The sequence below is a fragment of the Carcharodon carcharias genome, chromosome 2, assembly GCF_017639515.1.
Source record: "Carcharodon carcharias isolate sCarCar2 chromosome 2, sCarCar2.pri, whole genome shotgun sequence".
Taxonomy (NCBI): domain Eukaryota; kingdom Metazoa; phylum Chordata; class Chondrichthyes; order Lamniformes; family Lamnidae; genus Carcharodon; species Carcharodon carcharias.
The window spans coordinates 36,052,570-36,073,273 of record NC_054468.1 but is presented as its reverse complement, the minus strand read 5'-3'; the positions used below and the strand labels follow the sequence as shown (position 1 = coordinate 36,073,273).

The window sequence follows — 20,704 nt, the reverse complement described above, 5'->3', positions numbered from 1 at the left end:
GGTACACACATAATAACTAGTCTCTGTGTTTAATTGACTGCCAGTCAAGAAATGCCTACCTCCTTGAAGAAGTTCTGTTCTTTTCTGCGACAAGATTTCCGTACCTCTCTTTTGCCTTGCTCACCTTCATTGCTTTCCATTTCCCTAGTGTTTGACAAGGTGTTTACTAAAACCCGCTTTCACAGCCATATCTCCTTTCTCAGTGACTGTCTCCGTCTCCGACTTACCCCACGTGGATTTCAACTGAAATTCCACCTCTCATGTTTCGAACCCACCCAGGATTACAGGTATCTCCGGGACATAAAACGTTTCTCGGACTGCTGTTCCCGTCACATTCTGAAATCCACACTCAGTGCCATGCGCCGCCATATGAACACACTCGACCTCTCCCTCCAGCAGCACCGTCGTACCCTTTTTCAAAGCTGCGCATGCCCCCAGTTTCATTTTATTCTTCGTCTCATCCGATGCCTCAACAAGAAACTTTTTCTCTTTCTCTCAAGTGCTAAGGAACGCAAGCTCCAACAACTCATTGACACCAACACCCATCTAGGACCCTCCACCCCTGCCTGCCCCTCCGTCCCCAACCCGTCTTCCAATCCCAGCCCCAGCCGTGTATTCACTATACCCCCTGATCTTCCCCTCTCCGATGCTGAACGTTCAGTGCTCAGCAAAGGACTTAGTTTCATACCCTTACGCCCTCACCTCAATGAATTTCGGGCTCGGCATGATGCTGAACTCTTCTTCCGCCATCTTCGTCTCCGGGCTCACTTCTTTGAGCAGGAGTCCTCTCCCAGTTCAACGGATCCTTTTACCCATCTCCAATATTCTCCCTCCACCTGGACCCCTCCCTCTGGATTCTTACCTTCTCTTGATCTTTTCATTGAGAACTGTCGGCGCAACATTAGTCGTCTCAATTTCTCTGCTCCTCTCACCCATTCTAACCTGTCTCTCTCTGAACTTACTGCACTCCATTCTCTCAGGTCCAACCCTGACATTGTCATCAAACCCGCTGACAAGGGTGGTGCTGTTGTTGTCTGGCGCACTGTTCTCTACCTCGCGGAGGCTGAGCGTCAACTCGCAGACACTTCCTCCTACCTCTCCGTGGACCATGACCCCACCACTGAACATCAAGCCATTGTTTCCAGGACTGTCACTGACCTCATCTCCTCTGGGGATCTTCCTCCCACAGCTTCCAACCTGATAGTCACCCAACCTCGGACGGCCCGCTTCTACCTCCTACCCAAAATCCACAAACAGAACTGCCCCGGTAGACCGATCGTCTCAGCTTGCTCCTGCCCCACAGAACTCATTTCTCGTTATCTTGACTCCCTTCTCTCTCCCTTGTCCAGTCCGTTCCCACCTACATCCGTGATTCCTCTGACACCTTACGTCACATCAACAATTTCCAGTTCCCTGGCCCCAACCACTTCCTCTTCACCATGGACGTCCAATCCCTCTACACCTCCATCCCCCACAAGGATGGTCTGAGGGCCCTTAGCTTCTTCCTCGAACAGAGGCCCGAACAATCCCCATCCACCACTACTCTCCTCCGTCTGGCTGAACTTGTTCTCACACTGAACAATTTCTCCTTCAACTCCTCTCACTTCCTCCAAATAAAAGGTGTGGCTATGGGTACCCGCATGGGCCCCAGCTATGCCTGTCTCTTTATGGGGTATGTGGAACATTCCTTGTTCCAGTCCTACTCCGGCCCCCTTCAACAACTATTTCTCCGGTACATCGATGATTACTTCGGTGCTGCTTCATGCTCTCGTCGGGACTTGAAAAAATTTATTAATTTTGCTTCCAATCTCCACCCCTCCATCATTTTCACGTGGTCCATCTCTGACACTTCCCTTCCCTTCCTTGACCTCTCTGTCTCAATCTCTGGTGATAGACTGTCCACCAATATCCATTACAAACCCACCGACTCCCATAGCTACTTCGACTACAGCTGCTCACACCCTGCTTCCTGTAAGGACTCCATCCCATTCTCTCAGTTCCTTCGCCTCCGTCGCATCTGTTCCGATGATGCTACCTTCAAAAACAGTTCCTCTGACATGTCCTCCTTCTTCCTGAACCGAGGTTTTCCACCCACGGTCATTGACAGGGCCCTCGACCGTGTCCGGCCCATCTCCCGCACATCTGCCCTCACGCCTTCTCCTCCCTCCCAGAAACATGATAGGGTCCCCCTTGTCCTCACTTAACACCCCACCAGCCTCCGCATTCAAAGGATCATCCTCCGCCATTTCCGCCAACTCCAGCATGATGCCACCACCAAACACATCTTCCCTTCACCCCCCTATCGGCATTCCATAGGGATCGCTCCCTCCGGGACACCCTGGTCCACTCTTCCATCACCCCCAACTCCTCAATCCCCTCCTATGGCACCACCCCATACCCACGCAAAAGATGCAACACCTGCCCCTTCACTTCCTCTCTCCTCACCGTCCAAGGGCCCAAACACTCCTTTCAAGTGAAGCAGCATTTCACTTGCATTTCCCCCAACTTAGTCTACTGCATTCATTGCTCCCAATGTGGTCTCCTCTACATTGGAGAGACCAAACGTAAACTGGGCGACCGCTTTGCAGAACACCTGCGGTCTGTCCGCAAGAATGACCCAAACCTCCCTGTCGCTTGCCATTTTAACACTCCACCCTGCTCTCTTGCCCACATGTCTGTCCTTGGCTTGCTGCATTGTTCCAGTGATGCCCAACGCAAACTGGAGGAACAACACCTCATCTTCCGAATAGGCACTTTACAGCCTTCCGGACTGAATATTGAATTCAACAACTTTAGGTCTTGAGCTCCCTCCCCCATCCCCACCCCTTTCTGTTTCCCCCTTCTTTTTGTTTTTTTCCAATAAATTATATAGATTTTTCTTTTCCCACCTATTTCCATTATTTTTAAATATTTTAAAATCTTTTATGCTCTCCCCACCCCCACTAGAGCTATACCTTGAGTGCCCTACCATCCATTCTTAATTAGCACATTTGTTTACATAATATCACCAACTTTAACACCTATGTGTTCTTTTGTTCTATTGTTGGTGACATCTTTTGATGATCTGCTTCTATCACTGCTTGTTTGTCTCTATAACCACACCAACCCCCTCCACTTCTCTCTCTCCCTCTCTCTCCGCCCCCCCCCACACACCTTAAACCAGCTTATATTTCAACTCTTTCTTGGACTCGAACTCAAGTTCTGTCGAAGGGTCATGAGGACTCGAAAAGTCTGCTCTTTTCTTCTCCGCCGATGCTGCCAGACCTGCTGAGTTTTTCCAGGTAATTCTGTTTTTGTTTTTTAATAACTAGTCAATCTATTTACAAGGAATACAAGGGCAGGTCATCATCTTTCCTCTTCCTTCTTCATACCAACCAAAGCCCTTCTCCCTGACCTACTCCACAAGCACGCTCTCCCTTCCTTTCCTGAAATTAATGATCAAGCTGGGATATGGTTTCTTAGACACAGGTAGTCCTCTTGTACATAGCCCAAACTACTGTTTTTCAAACATGAACCTGCTAGGAGTCTTGAACTTCCTAGTCAAGTGTGTAAGCAATTTTTTAAATTCATCCATAGGATTTGGGCAACATTGGCAAGGCCAGCATTCATGTCCATCCCAAATTCCTCTTGAGAGGGTGATGATGAGCCATCTTCTTGAATCACTGCCATCCATATGGCTTTTTTTTTATTCATTCAGGGGATGTGGGCTTCGCTGGCTGGGCCAGCATTTACTGCCTATCCCTAGTTGCCCTTGAGAAGGTGGTGTTGTGCTGCCTTCTTGAACCGCTACAGTCCATATGGTGTAGGTGCACCCACAATGCTGTTAGGAAGGGAGCTCCAGGATTTTAACCCAGTGACAGTGAAGGAGCGGTGTACTATTTCCAAGTCAGGACGGTGAGTGACTTGGAGGGGAACTTCCAGGTGTTCCCATGTGTCTGCTGCCCTTCTAGATGGTAGTGGTTGTGGATTTGGAAGGTGCTGTCTAAGGAGCCTTGGTGAATTCCTGCAGTGCATCTTGTAGATGGTACACACTTGCTACTATGCATCGGTGGAGGAGGGAGTGAATGTTTGTGGATGTGATGCCAATCAAGCGGGCTGTTTTCTCCTGGATGCTGTCAAGCTTCTTGAGTATTGTGGGAGTTGAACGCATCCAGGCAAGTGGGAGCATTCCATCACATTCTTGACTTGTGCCTTGTCGATGGTGGACAGACTTTGGGGAGTCAGGAGGTGAGTTACTCGTCACTGGGTTCCTAGCCTCTGACCTGCTCTTGTAGTCACAGTATTTATATGGCTAGTCCAGTTCATTTTCTGTTTAGCGGTAACCCACATGATGTTGATAGTGGGGGATTCAATGATGGTAATGCCATCGAATGTCAAGGGGCAATGGTTAGATTCTCTCTTGTTGGAGATGGTCATTGCCTGGCACATGTAGGGCACGAATGTTACTTGCCACTTGTCAGGCCAAGCCTGGATATTGTCTAGATCTAGCTGCATTTGGACGTGAGCTGCTTCAGTATCTGAGGAGTCGCGAATGATGCTGAATGTTGTGCATTCACCAGTGAACATGCCCCCATTCTGACCTTATGATGGAAGGAAGGTCATTGATGAAGCAACTGATGAAGGCTGAAGGCACTAACTTGAGGAACTCCTGCAGTGATGTCCTGGAGCTGAGATGACTGACCTCCAACAATAACTTGCCATCTTCCTTCATGCTAGGCATGACTCCAACCAACAGAGAGCTTTTCCCCTGATTCCCATAGACTCCTTGACACCACACTCGGTCAAATGCAGCCTTGATGTCAAGGGCAGTCACTCTCACCTCCCACAGTGCCACAGGATTTTGACCCAGCAATGATGAAGGAATAGTAATATATTTCCAAGTCAGGGTTGTGGGTGACTTGGAAAGAAACTTGCATGTGGTGGTGTTTCAATGTGCCTTCTGTCTTTGTTCTTCTGGGCAGTGTTTTGCAGATTTAGAACACGCTATTAAAGACAACTTGGCAAGTTGTTGCAGTGCATCCTGTAGATGGTATAAATTATAGCCATGATGCACCAGTGACAGAGGGACTGAATGTTTAAGGTGAAGGATGGGGTCCCAATCAAATAGACCTGATTGCTGTCAAGCTTGAGTGTTGCAAATGGGGAGCATTCTATCACATTCCTGACTAGTGAATTGTAGATGGTGGAAGGGCTTTGGAGAATCAGGAGAGTTACTCGCTGCAGAATACCCAACATCTGACCTGCTCATGTAGCCACAGCATATATGAGTCTGGCCCAGTTAAGTTTCTGGTCAATGTTAGCCCCAGATGTTGATAGCGGGGGATTCAGCAATAGTAATACAGTTGAATGTCAAGTGGAAATGATTAGATTCTCTCTTATTGGAGATGGTCACTCGAATAGCATGAATGTTACTTGCCACTAACTGTCCAAGCCTGAAACTGTCCAGGTTTTGCTGCATGCAGGCATGGACTGCTTCACCATCTGAGTTGTGAATTGAACTGAGCACTTTGCAATCATCAGCAAGCATCCCCATTTCCGACAATATGATGGAGGGAAAGTCATTGTCGAAGCAACTGAAGATAGTTGGCCTGAGGATACTGCACTGAGAAACGCCTTACAGCCAATGAACCACTTTTTGAAGTGTTGTCACTATTGTAATGTAGGAAAGTGCACTCTCACCTCTGGGACTCAGCTCTTTCATCCAAGGCTGTATTGAGGTCCAGAACTGGGTGTCCCTAGCAGAACCACAGAGCAGAGAACAACCCATACAGACTCTTTTCATCAGATTGCCTTTAGGAAATAACACAAGCTAATTTGCTACCCCACCTCGCCATGGCCAATTGCAGTACCCTCATTCCAAGATCAGCTATCTCAGAATAGTCCAGAAATTGTACCATGGATCATCCTGATCTCCATGCCTCAGTATGACATCACAATATACATTTGTCAGTTCAGTCATTAGGAAAGCAAGATGCATTTTTTAAACAACCTGTTCCCGACTTTGTTATTAGGAGCATGGAGTACAAGAGCAAGAAGGTTAAGTTGAACTTGTATAAGATACTAGTTGGGCCTCAGCTGGAGAACTGCACCCAGTTCTGGGAGCCGCACTTTTGGAAAGATTTGAAGGCATTTGGAGGGAGTGCAAAAAAAAAAAATTAATAGAGTGGTTCCAGGGATGAAGAACTTTACTTATGAAGATAGATTGGAGTAGTTGGGACTGTTTTTCTTGGAGAAGGCCAAGAGGAGATTTGATAGAGATATTCAAAATCATGAGGGACAGAGTGGATAGCGTTCCATAATTCTGTGAGAGGGAGAAACTGTTCCCATTCGTGAAAAGATCGAGAATGAGAGGGCACAGATTTAAAGTAATTGGCAAAAGAAGCCAAAGCAACATGAGGAAAAACTTTTCCACACAGCCTGAGAGTGTGGTGGAGGGTAGGTTCAATCAAGGCATTCAAAAGGGAGTTAAGCTGCTGTCTGAAAAGGAAGGATGCACAGGGTTAGGGGGAGAAGACAGGTGGCACTAAGTAAACTGCTCATTCTGAGAGCTGGTGCAGACACAATGAGTGAAATGGCCTCCTTTTTCACTGTAACAATTCTGTGACTCTATGAATCAAAATAACGCTTTAAGTCAATTTGGCATGCAAATATGAAAATGTTTTCTGTGTTTTCTATTAACGGGAAACAAAAAAAGGCACATGTCTTGCTGAGAAGTGCAAGAAGACTAACCTTCTGGTAGCGTTACTAAGTGATTTCTCCTTAAGTTCAGGTCCCTTAAAATCTCCAGGTTTCCAATCTGTGGTGGTAATGCCTGTATCTCATTACAGCTGACATCCTGCAGAATTTAAAAATAACAAAGAAAACAGTCAAATCAATCTAGTTTTACTGATTATCAGAGCTGTCATAAAATCAACTCCTATATTCTCAGCAAGGACACCATCACGTTGGACCCTGAATTCTATTTCACTGTTGTTACAAATTCAAGGTTTTATAAGACTGTGTTGGTTTGGGACGGTGCCTTTAGTTTACAGTAAACTGGAGGAATGAAGGGGGTCGTGTAACCTTTTCTGAACTCTGCTGACAAAAGTCTTGGTGGGTTTGTGTTAAAGGCGGCCCCACAGTGTTTTACTGGGAAGAAGGTGCAAAATATTTACACCTGTAAACAATAATCACAGCATGGATAGACAGTTAATCTCCAAGTTGTGGGGAGGTGTTAAGAATGTCAGGTTTTGTAAATGATTATTCTTTAAACTCTATTTAGTTTCAATAAAAGGACAGCAGATTTCCTTCCCTACACAATCAATGATAGCTTCATGGTCACCGTTACTTAGACTAGTTTTAAATTTCAGAATTATTAACAAATTTAGATTCCACTAGCTACCACGGTGGGATTTGAATCTGCTTCCCAAGTATTAGCATGGGTCTCCAGGTTACTAGTCCAGTGACGTTTGAGAGGGGAAGAATCCATAGGATGCCAGTGTAGGTTTGGTTTATTGGAGTGTGGGGAAGAGAGGAGAGAGAAAAAAAGGGGAGAGAGAGAGAGAGAAAAAGAGGAGAAAGAGAAAAAGAGGAGAGAGAGAAAGAGAGGAGAGAGAGAGAGCAGAGAGATAGAGACAGAAAGTCTCTATTGTTCAACACACATAATGTGGGAGGGAGCTCATGCGCGCATTGAAGAAACCAAGGGCATGAGGTTATTAACAAAGCTGGAAGGTTCGCCTAGCTTTGGCCAGAGGGAGGGATCTCCAGGGTAACCCACACCATGAAAGTCAGTTCGGAGATTAGAAGTTATCTGGCTGGAAAAGGAAAAAGGAGCAAAGAATTACTTTGGACTGGTTCCTGGAGAATGAAGTGTCTACTTAAGGAACAGAGTAAAGTATAACCATTTTCATGAACTTGGTTGAGACCAATAACATTTTTTTTAAGAAATAAGAAACCCCATATCCCAGTTCTTTACTGAAAGAATGAAGCCACGAGATTCCACAGTTTAAACAAAATAATTTTTATTATACAAGAATCAAACAAAGCAAACACTAAATTTACTATACACTTTACTAGGCACTTTACAGCCTTCCGGACTGAATATTGAATTCAACAACTTTAGGTCTTGACCTCCCCCCTCCATCCCTACCCTCTTTCTGTTTCTTCCCCCTTCCTTTTGTTTTTTTTCCAATAAATTATATAGATTTTTCTTTTTCCCACCTATTTCCATTATTTTAAAATATTTTTAAATCTTTTATGCTCCCCCCACCCCCACTAGAGCTATACCTTGAGTGCCCTACCATCCATTCTTAATTAGCACATTTGTTTAGATAATATCACCAACTTCGACACCTATTTGTTCTTTTGTTCTGCTGTATGTGACATCTTTTGATGATCTGCTTCTATCACTGCTTTTGCCTACAACCACACCACCCCCCTCCACTTCTCTCCCCCCACCCAATACCACCCCCCCACCACCTTAAACCAGCTTATATTTCACCCCTTCTTGGGATTCACCTAGTTCTGTCGAAAGGTCATGAAGACTCGAAACGTTAACTCTTTCCTTCTCCGCCGATGCTGCCAGACCTGCTGAGTTTTTCCAGGTAATTCTGTTTTTGTTTTGGATTTCCAGCATCCGCAGTTTTTTGTTTTTTGTTTTTATCTCTGTGTTTAATTGACTGCCACTGCTCTTCAAGAAATGCCTACCTCCTTGAAGTTCTGTTCATCTCTGCGACAAGATTTCCGTATCTCTCTTTTGCCTTGTTCACCTTCATTGCTTTCCATTTCTCTCCTGGTGCTCAACAAGGTGTTTACTAAAACCCGCTTTCACAGCCATATCTCCTTTCTCAGTGACTGTCTCCGCCTCCGAATTACCCCACGTGGATTTCAACTGAAATTCCACCTCTCATGTTTCGAACCCACCCAGGATTACAGGTATTTCCGGGACATAAAACGTTTCTCGGACTGCTGTTCCCGTCGCATCCTGAGATTCACACTCAGCGCCTTGCGCCGCCATACGAACGCACTCGACCTCTCCCTCCAACAGCACCGCCGTACCCTTTTTCAAAGCTGCGCATGCCCCCAGTTTCATTTTATTCTTCGTCTCATCCGATGCCTCAACAAGAAACTTTTTCTCTTTCTCTCAAATGCTAAGGAACGCAAGCTCAAACAACTCATCGACACCAACACCCATCTAGGACCCTCCACCCCTGCCTGCCCCTCCGTCCCCACCCCATCTTCCAATCCCAGCCCCAGCCGTGTATTCACTATACCCCCTGACCTTCCCCTCTCCAATGCTGAACGTTCAGTGCTCAACAAAGGACTTAGTTTCATACCCCTACGCCCTCACCTTAATGAATTTCTGGCTCAGCAGGATGCTGAACTCTTCTTCCGCCGTCTTCGTCTCCTGGCTCACTTCTTTGGGCAGGAGTCCTCTCCCCGTTCAATGGATCCTTTCACCCACCTCCAATATTCTCCCTCCACCTGGACCCCTCCCTCTGGATTCTTACCTTCTCCTGATCTTTTCATTGAGAACTGTCGGCGCAACATTAGTCGTCTCAATTTCTCTGCTCCTCTCACCCATTCTAATCTCTCTCTCGCTGAACTTACTGCACTCCATTCTCTCAGGTCCAACCCTGACATTGTCATCAAACCCGCTGACAAGGGTGGTGCTGTTGTTGTCTGGCGCACTGTTCTCTACCTCGCGGAGGCTGAGCGTCAACTCACAGACACTTCCTTCTACCTCTCCCTGGACCATGACTCCACCACTGAACATCAAGCCATTGTTTCCAGGACTGTCACTGACCTCATCTCCTCTGGGGATCTTCCTCCCACAGCTTCCAACCTGATAGTCACCCAACCTCGGACGGCCCGCTTCTACCTCCTACCCAAAATCCACAAACAGAACTGCCCCGGTAGACCGATCGTCTCAGCTTGCTCCTGCCCCACAGAACTCATTTCTCGTTATCTTGACTCCCTTCTCTCTCCCCTTGTCCAGTCCCTCCCCACCTACATCCGTGATTCCTCTGACACCTTACGTCACATCAACAATTTCCAGTTCCCTGGCCCCAACCACTTCCTCTTCACCATGGACGTCCAATCCCTCTACACCTCCATCCCCCACAAGGATGGTCTGAGGGCCCTTAGCTTCTTCCTCGAACAGAGGCCCGAACAATCCCCATCCACCACTACTCTCCTCCGTCTGGCTGAACTTGTTCTCACACTGAACAATTTCTCCTTCAACTCCTCTCACTTCCTCCAAATAAAAGGTGTGGCTATGGGTACCCGCATGGGCCCCAGCTATGCCTGTCTCTTTATGGGGTATGTGGAACATTCCTTGTTCCAGTCCTACTCCGGCCCCCTTCCACAACTCTTTCTCCGGTACATCGATGATTACTTCGGTGCTGCTTCGTGCTCTCATCAGGACTTAGAAAAATTTATTAATTTTGCTTCCAATCTCCACCCCTCCATCATTTTCACGTGGTCCATCTCTGACACTTCCCTTCCTTGACCTCGCTGTCTCAATCTCTGGTGATAGACTGTCCACCAATATCCATTACAAGCCTACCGACTCCCACAGCTACCTTGACTACAGCTCCTCACACCCCGCTTCCTGTAAGGACTCCATCCCATTCTCTCAGTTCCTTCGCCTCCGTCGCATCTGTTCCGATGATGCTACCTTCAAAAACAGTTCCTCTGACATGTCCTCCTTCTTCCTGAACTGAGGTTTTCCACCCACAGTCATTGACAGGGCCCTCAACCGTGTCCGGCCCATCTCCCGCGCATCCGCCCTCACGCCTTCTCCTCCCTCCCAGAAACATGATAGGGTCCCCCTTGTCCTCACTTATCACCCCACCAGCCTCCGCATTCAAAGGATCATCCTCCGCCATTTCTGCCAACTCCAGCATGATGCCACTACCAAACACATCTTCCCTTCACCCCCACTGTCGGCATTCCGTGGGGATCGTTCCCTCCGGGACACCCTGGTCCACTCCTCCATCAACCCCTACTCCCCAACCTCCACCTATGGCACCACCCCACGCCCATGCAAAAGATGTAACACCTGCCCCTTCACTTCCACGCTCCTCACCGTCCAAGGGCCCAAACACTCCTTTCAAGTGAAGCAACATTTCACTTGCATTTCCTCCAATTTAGTCTACTGCATTTGTTGCTCCCAATGTGGTCTCCTCTACATTGGAGAGACCAAACGTAAACTGGGCGACCGCTTTGCAGAACACCTGCGGTCTGTCCGCAAGAATGACCCAAACCTCCCTGTCGCTTGCCATTTTAACACTCCACCCTGCTCTCTTGCCCACATGTCTGTCCTTGGCTTGCTGCATTGTTCCAGTGAAGCCCAACGCAAACTGGAGGAACAACACCTCATCTTCTGACTCGGCACTTTACAGCCTTCTGGACTGAATATTGAATTCAACAACTTTAGGTCTTGACCTCCCCCCTCCATCCCTACCCCCTTTCTGTTTCTTCCCCCTTCCTTTTGTTTTTTTTCCAATAAATTATACAGATTTTTCTTTTTCCCACCTACTTCCATTATTTTAAAATATTTTTAAATCTTTTATGCTCCCCCCACCCCCACTAGAGTTACACCTTGAGTGCCCTACCATCCATTCTTAATTAGCACATTTGTTTAGATAATATCACCAACTTCGACACCTATGTGTTCTTTTGTTCTGCTGTATGTGACATCTTTTGATGATCTGCTTCTATCACTGCTTTTGCCTACAACCACACCACCCCCCTCCACTTCTCTCCCCCCACCCAACACCACCCCCCCCACCACCTTAAACCAGCTTATATTTCACCCCTTCCTGGGATTCGCCTAGTTCTGTCGAAGGATCATGAGGACTCAAAACGTCAACTCTTTTCTTCTCCGCCGATGCTGCCAGACCTGCTGAGTTTTTCCAGGTAATTCTGTTTTTGTTTTGGATTTCCAGCATCCGCAGTTTTTTGTTTTTTGTTTTTATCACTAAATTTACTATCTTGGGTAACCACCAATACTCTAAAAACCAAAATCAATGCAAGGAAAACATGAATTAACAGGCAAATTGTGACTGATTATCAACTACAAATTACACATTAAATGGTAGATTTAAGACAAATCTTACAAATTGGCTTGGCAGTCCTCTCAGCATATATGTCAATTTCAGTCACATAGTCTTTCAAAACTTTGCCTTCCTCATGAAGAATTTCAGCTCCTCTTCTTCTAGGATTTAGCCTGATTAGCAGCGCTCAACCAACCTGAGTTCCACAGGCACAATGTTCACCAAAAATGGCCACCTCAAATCTACTTACAATGATCTGGATGGCATAGATTCACCAGTGTTAGCTTCAATCAACAGAAATAGTTGCAGCTACTATATATTTGCATATTCACAGTTTCTGGATCTAACCCTTGTCTTCTTCAGCCTGCCAGTACTGGACCACTGGGATCATCATCATCATCTGAGCTCTAATGGCTCTGTGTCCTTTTTATATGGTTTCAACCAGTTTCAGTCTACCCAGAAGTTTTGGTTCCAATTTCAGTTTCGGGTGAGTTTCCTTTCTCACTTTCCCTTTTCAAAAAACACAAGCTTTGAAATTACAGATCCCATTACACTGTCGAGAGATTTTTGGTTGTTTTATATGTTAAAAGGGATCTTTTCTGAAGTTTAGGGTTTAAGGTGCCGACTGAAATAGTGTTTAGTCAATGTTGCTTTTAATTTTATGTTACAATAAAAGTCTTGAAACTTGAAACCTCGTCGTGTGATCGTCCCAACCATTCACTGGAAGTTCAAATTTCTTTTTAAAAGTTATCGGTCTCTAAGAGGATCATAACAAATTGGGGACTCTTGCAACAATTAACAAAGGCTAATTTGAAGGCAATAGCAGAGAAGTTGAAAATAAATTAAAAATTGGGTGCTAAAAAGGCACTCAAAGACAATCCTCACTTTTAAGGAACACTTCTGCAATAGACTTAGTCTTGTTAACTTTTCAATGCATGCATCAAAAGTCACTGTGAAATCTTGTTCATTTAAACTCTGGCCAATCCCATTGTACTTGTCTCAGCCGGTGGATTTAAAATCCCGCAAGAGCTCCCAATTTGTTACAAGGCAGAAATTGAAATATTGGCTCAATGTGTCTGAACCTTGACAAAGAAAAGACTAATCTAGATAGCACTCCAGTTAACTTGGCTAGAATTCACTTACAAATGAAACAACTTGAATTGGATAGAGATAGAAAAAAGCAAAAATTTGAGTTCAAGAAGAAAAGAGAAATGAAAAAAAACTTGAACTTGAAAGAGAAGAAAAAGAAAGATGCCAAAACCTGAATTAGAATTCCAAAGGGAAGAAAAAGGATAAGACAGAGAATTGCAAAGTTAAAGGGAACCCAAAAAAATTTGAACTGGATAGAGAAAGGCTTTGATTAAGCAAACAGGGAGCAGCAAGTAGGCTTGACAATGAGTCAACTTTAACTCGTGGTTTACATTTGGCAAAGGACATACTCTTACTGCCTAAATTCAATGAGGAAGGAGTTGAATGTATTTTGTCTCATTTGAGAAAATTGCTACAAAGTTAAATCGGTGTAGAGAAATTTGGACAATTTTATTACAAAGTGTTTTGACAGGGAAAGCTTTAAGTTTACGGAGAGTGGAATGAGGGAGACCAGCCAGGAATGGGTTGGAATAGTCGAGTCAACAGGAAACAAAGGCATGGATGAGGGTTTCAGCAGCAGATGAGCTGAGACAGGGGCAACTCAAAATAGGTGGGAATAGGTGGTCTTAGCAATGGTGCAAATTGAGGTCGGAAGCTCATTTTGGGATCAAATGTGACACGAAGATTGCGAACAGACTGACTTAGAAACTCAGTGTGGCCAGGGAGATGGATGAGTTGGTAGCTAGGGAATGGAGTTTGGCGTGGGAACTTAAAAGAATAGCTTCAGTGTTTCCAATATTTATCTGGAGGTAATTTCTGCTAATTCAATATTTGGTGTCAGATAGGCAGTCTGACAATTTAACAACAGTGGAGAAGTCAAGAGAGGTGGTTGTGAAGCAGAGATGTATGTCAGCGTACGTGTGAATACTCATGCTATGCCTTCGAATGATGTGAAGGGGCAGCAGGTAGATGAGAAACAGGAGGGAGGAGGCCAAGAAAAGATCTTTAGGGGTCACCAGAGATAACAATGTGGGAGTAGGAAGAGAAGTCATTGCAAGGCGTTGATTAGATAGATATGAATGGAACCACCCAGCTGGAGGCACTGGAGGAAGATGGTGTGGTCAACCATGTCAAAGATTGCAGACAGGTTGAGAAGGGCGAGGAAGGAAAGGTTACTTTTGTCACGGACACATAGGATGTCATTTGTGACTTTGATAAGAGCTGTTTCAGTACTATGGCAGGGGTGGAAACCTGATTGGAGCAATTCAAACATAGACTTGTGGGAAAGATGGAAATGGATTTGGGAGGTGACAACATGTTCAAGGGCTTGAGAAGAAAGGAGGGGTTGGAGATGAGACAGAAGATTGCAAGGATGGAGAGGTCAAGGGTTAGTTTTTTTGAGGCGAGGGAAATAATGTCAGATTTAAAGGAGAAATAACACCTTGAGAAGAATTATTTAAAATATTAGTTAAAATTTGGCTCAAAGAGGAAGTTGGATAATCAGCAGTTTAGTGGGAAAAGGATCAAAGGACCAGGAGGTGGGTCTCATGGACAAGGTAAGCTTTGAGAGAGCCATTGTTAGAAGTTTGGTTGCTCCACATGTAGTCATAGAATGGTATAGAACAGGAGGTAGCCATTTGGCCAACTGTGTCTGTGTCAGCTCTTTGAAAGAGCTCTATCCAAGTAGTTCCACTCCTTCCACTGCAAATGTTTCTATTTCAAATACTTATCCAATTCCCTTATGAAAGTTCTACCAAATCAGCTTTTATCACAAGTCTCCACTTAACCTACTTTGTATTATTTCTAGTTTCTCTGTAACTGAAGTCCTTCATCACTGGTGCCGTTCTAGTAAATCCACTTAGTACCTTCTTCTCTCAGGCCTTGCATCCTTCTTAAAGGGTGGTCTCAGAATTGTCCACAAGACTCCAGCTTGGTCCTACCAGTATTTTAAAGGTTTAGCATAACTTACTTGCTTTTGCTCTTCAGGCCAATAGTTAAAAAGGCATACAGGATTCTTGGCTTTATAACAGACTTTTCAACTTTTTCTTTACAAACATGAGGTACACTTGCAGGTCTTCTGTTTCTGTACCCGCTTCAGAATTGTACCATTTAATTTATATTGCCAATCTTCATTTTGTTTTTTAACCAAAATGAATCAATTCACATTTCCCGACGTTGAGAATATAAAAGGAGCTGGGATAAGCAATTCGGCTTCAAGTCTGCTCTGCCATTCAATAAGATGAATTCATTGATCTTCTCAACTTTCTCCTTCCTGTACTATCCTCATATCCCTCGATTCCCTGGGTATGCAAATATTTATTGATCTCAGTTTTGAATATACTCAATGATTGAGCAGCCAGAACCTTGAGGGCTACTGAATTCCAGTGTTCACAATCATGAGTGAAGAAATTTCTCATCTCAGTCCTAAACAGTTGACCTCTTATTCTGAGCCGCTGACTCCTTATTGGACAATCTTCTTAGCCGATGGAATCAAACTATGAACCTTCATTGGGCTCCCTCTAGAGCAATTATATCCTTCCTTAGGTAAGGAGACCAAAATTGTACACAGTACTCCAGGTGTGGTCTCATCAAGGTCCTTTCCCTGTATAATTTCAGTAACACTTACTCGCATACTGAAACCCTTTTTAATGAAGGCTAATATACCATTTGCTTTCCTGATCACTTGCTCTACCTGTATCTTAACATTCTGTGATGCGTTCACGAAGGCATCCAAGTCCCTTTGAGTATTTCCTCATCTCTTCATTATTTAAATAATATTGTTCCTACTTTTTCTACAAAACTGGATAGTTTCACACTTCTCCACATTATATTCCATCTGTCACCTTCTTGCCCATTCACCTAACATGTCTGTATCCCTTTGCAGCCTTTTGTATCTTCCTTTTAACTTACTTTCCCATCTAACATTGCATCATCAGCAAACTTGGATATATTACACCCGGCCCCCTCGACTCAGTCATTAGAATGGATTGTAAATGATGGAGGCCCAGGCACTAATCCTTTCAGTAACCCTACTAGTTACAGCCTGAGAGTCTGAAAATGACTCGTTTATTCCTGCACTCCATTTCCTGAACATTAACCAATCCTTAATTCAGGCTAATGTATTTGCAATTCCATGTGCTAATTTTGTGCAATAACCTCTTGTGTGGCACTTCATCAAATGTTTTTTGAAAATCCAAATACACCACAACATCTATTTACATGACTGAGTCGAGGGGGCCAAGTGTAATATATCCAAGTTTCCTGATGATGCAAAGTTAGGTGGAAAAGTAAGTTAAGAGGAAGATACAAAAGGCTGCAAAGGGATATAGACAGGTTAGGTGAATGGGCAAGGTGACAGATGGAATATAATGTGGAGAAGTGTGAAGCGATCCAGTTTTGTAGAAAAAGTAGGGACAATAGGTTCCCCTTTATCTACCCTGAAGCTACAGCCTCGAACAACTTAAACGGGTTTGTAAAGCATGATTCCTCTTTTCATAAATAATAATATATTCTAGCATATTCCCTGATGTTAGGCTAACTGGGCCCAAGGTTTCCTGTTTTCACTCCCTCCTTTCATGAGTAGTGGGGTTACATTTCCTACATTTCAAGCCACACAATCCTTTGAAGAATCCAGGAAACTTTGGAAGATCAAAACCAATGCATCCACTATCTCTTGACATGAAATCCATTGATCTGTATGTCTCTGGGTGCTAAATTAACTGTGGAGACTGTAACATTTAAGGTACAGGATGTTGCAATGCTTGTTACATTGGTTCCTGCCTAGTAACAAGGTGGAGCCTTTGGGGAGTGTTTTGATAGGTCACACGAACAGTTCAAGAGCAGGTGAACATCTCTTCTTCAGATAGTGTGCCCTCCAACAAATGTCACAAAGACAAAAGGGGCAGAAACAGGTCCCAGTTAAGTTAAAGAAAGAGGTGCAGGGAGCAGACTTTAAGTAAAGAAGGCCATCGGGGCAAAGGTACCCCTTTGCAACAATGGTGTTCTGCTTGGCATGGCCATAGATCTGAAAGTACGCTTGTAGACTAGTGTTTAGTGTACTCAGGAATCCAGGGAGAAGGAATCTCTGAAGGAGAGGTTGAAACCCTGTGAGGTGGGCCGTTGTTAAAGCTGTCTGATTTGGAGTAAGACAGAGCTTCAAAAAGATTGTTTGACTTGGTGTTTACGGATGTCTGGGTGGGTTCTTGAGGAATCCATGGACTCTGTCATGGTTCCATCTGTCATTTACTCTGTAGCGTGGTGTGTTCAACCACAGTTCATCTGTGAATTCACATGTACCTCATAATTAGCCTAAATATTAGAGTATAAGACACCAATTGCAAATTGTTTTATCTTTCTGAACTTGTATAGTGAAGCTTGTTTCTGTTTGCAAAACTCGTGGAATCTTGTGGCTTTATTCCAAAAGCAGGTATCTTGAATCTCAAACAAAACGCCATTGATCCCTAACTGGATCTCTCCCCACGTCCCAGGATCTGGCCAAAGATCGTAACACTCGGTAACCACCATTTTTAAAACCCTAGGTTGTAGGCCATAAGATCCAGGAGATTTATCAGCTTTCAGTCCCATTAATTTCCCCAGTACTATTTCTGTGCCAATAATTTCTTTAAGCTCTTCATTCTCACCAGGCCCTGGGTTCCCCACTATTTCTGGAATGTCTTGCTGCGTTCTTTTATCATGACAACAGATATAAAATATGCACTTAATTGCTCTACTATTTCCTTATTTCCCATTATAATGTTTCCTGTCTCTGCTTCTAAGTGACCCATGTTTACTTTTGCTAATCTCTGCCTTTTCATTTACCAATGGAAGCTTTTAAAATGTTTTTATGTCTCTTGCTAGGTCACTCTCATATTCTAATTGTTCTTTCTTTACCAATTATTTGGTCATTCTGTGCTAATTCTAAAAATCTTTCCAATCTTTAGGTTCACTGTTCTTCTTGGCAACATATAAGTCTTTCCCTTATTTCAATACAATATTTAACTTCTATTCAAGCCACGGTTAGACCATTTTTCTTGTGGGGCTTTTATCCTCTAAGGGAATGTTTACTGTTATGAAATCCAACTTACCTTACTCTAAGGGCGCGAAGGTTGGGAACTTCAACTCCTGACGGACCTCAGACGGTCTGTGTAGACCAGAAGCAGGCTACACATGCGCAATTCTACATTTTCACGTTGTGGGCCCAGCATGCCTGCGCACAAAAGAAAACAAGAGCGAAAACCCAGGTCAGATGACTGTGTGCAGAATGCCACAGCCAGCAAGTGTCTCAGGCAGAGGGCAGGGAGATCTCCCAAAAAGGGGAGGAGCACAGGGAGACGTCCCAAAAGGAAGTCTCAGGTAAGGGACAGAGACTGGTCCCAGTTAAGTTAAAGGAAAAAAAAGAGAGGAGCAGAGAAAGAGGCTCCAATTAGAGAAAGGGATGTGGATAGCAGACTAAGTGAAGCGGGCTTGAGAGAATCTCCAGTAATCGAAGAGGGCTCAGGAGAAGCCCTGAAGATCCAAGGCAGCAGCCGAAAGGTTGGTGACTCTACGCAGGCTGTTGGGGCAAAGGTACCCATTCAGAGCAGTAGCTCAGTGTGGCAAAGTTCTGAAGTTGTGCCTGTAATTTAGTGCTTGAGTGTAGAATTGGGAATCCGAGGGAAAGGAATCTCAGGAGGCGAGAGTGAAGCCCGGTGAGGTGGGCCGTCATTGAAGCCATCCGAGTTGGGAGTGACGTTTGTAAAGAATTCCAAGGCGAGATCTTCGAAGGTAAGGTCTGGGAACCCTTGTGATAGAGAATTTCAGTGAGATTGGTTGACTCAGTGTTCACCGACATCTGGGTGGGTTGTTCAGAAATCCGTGGACTCTGTTTTGGTCGCATTTGACATTTACAATACATCATGGTATGTTCGACCACAGTTTGCCTGTTAATTCCTATCTGCCTCATATTCACACTGAATGTTAGAGTAAAGGATAGATAATGTAAATTGTTTAATCTTTCTGACCTTATATAGTAAAGTTTATTTTTGTTTGTTCAAAACCCATAGAATTTTGTGGCTTTCTTCCATGAGCAAGTGTCTTAAGTTTCAATCTTTATCTACTTTAAAAATGTTATTGGTCCTTAACCAGATCTTACCAACAATCTTGGAGTCTGGCCAAGGATCATAACAATATTCGTTATGAATTAATTAATTTTTTAACTGCTTGCCATTGTTTATCTGCAATGTTACTTTTTCTTCTAGCTTCTCAATCTAATTTAGCCAACTTGACCTCTGATAACTAACCAATTTGCTTTGTTCAGATTTAAGACAATGTTAAATTTCATCTGATAAAAACAAAAAAACTGCGGATGCTGGAAATCCAAAACAAAAACAAAAAACAGAATTACCTGGAAAAACTCAGCAGGTCTGGCAGCATCGGCGGAGAAGAAAAGAGTTGACGTTTCGAGTCCTCATGACCCTTAGACAGAACTTCAAGTTCTGTCGAAGGGTCATGAGGACTCGAAACGTCAACTCTTTTCTTCTCCGCCGATGCTGCCAGACCTGCTGAGTTTTTCCAGTTAATTCTGTTTTTGTTTTAAATTTCATCTGCCCTGTATCTGTCCATTTTATGAGTCTATGCCCTCCTGAAGCCTGTTAATCTCCTTACTGTTCACTATGTCCTGACAATAAAGTATTGGAAAGCCTAGGCAACTCAGTTTTATTTGCAGTTACATTTCCTATAAGGCTAATTTATCTTTAAATTTTGTGGGCCTGGAAGATTGCAAAGCACTCTATTTGACCAGTGAGGCGCCATGTACATAGCTACATGACCCAGAAGGACAAAAAGTTTGGACACTAAGCAATTATCTAAAACAGGCTTTGGGTTGAATGCACTTTATTTCATGACTTAGAATTTAGATAATCTGGCTGAAATACTGAAACAGACTTCCAATAACTGACACAACTGAAATGCTGAATTGTATCCATTGTATTAACACAGCCTTCATGCCTAAAAACACCAAACAGCAGGTTAGCATTCACAATGAAGCATTATATAAATTCAGATCAAACCCTGCCTCATGATGGATCTTGCTCAAAAGGACACATCTTACAATGATTTCTTTATTAAAGAAATGGGTCTTTTTGTCTCAGCTATCAATGGGAATCCAAAATAAATTTGTAAAGGGATTCATTACTAAATATTTTAGGAAAGACTTCATATTAAAATTCAAGTCATGGGTTTCTGTTTTGGAAGTGTCATAATTTTCAAAGCATGTCTACTTTCACAAACATGTGTTAAAACCATTCGGAATTCCTTTGTACGACCTCTTATATTATGACTGAAACATGAAATCACTGTCTGAGATTATTGGCTGAAGACTGGCATCTGTGATGCTGGGAATCACAGTAGGAGGCTGAGATAGATTGTCCACTTGGCACTTCTGGCTGAAGATGGTTGCAAATGTTTCAGCCTTGTCTTTTGCACTGATCTGTTGGGCTCTTCCATCATTGAGGATGGGGGTGTTTGTGGGGTTTCCTCCTCCAGTTAGTTGATTTACTGTCCATCACCATTCACTGGGTGTAACAGGACTATAGGGCTTT

At 44.0% G+C, this 20,704-nt stretch overlaps 1 protein-coding gene across 10 annotated transcripts in view; it reads right to left on the bottom strand.

Annotated features, from left to right (window-relative positions):
- LOC121290199 (DISP complex protein LRCH3-like) overlaps positions 1 to 20,704 on the bottom strand; it is a 184,491-nt gene that overhangs the window by 71,327 nt on the left and 92,460 nt on the right. For all 10 annotated transcript variants that reach the window (XM_041210506.1, XM_041210471.1, XM_041210480.1 and 7 more), the window contains exon 4: positions 6,730 to 6,835. In XM_041210506.1, the coding sequence (XP_041066440.1) occupies positions 6,730 to 6,835 (106 nt within the window). The remainder of the gene's footprint in view (positions 1 to 6,729; positions 6,836 to 20,704) is intronic.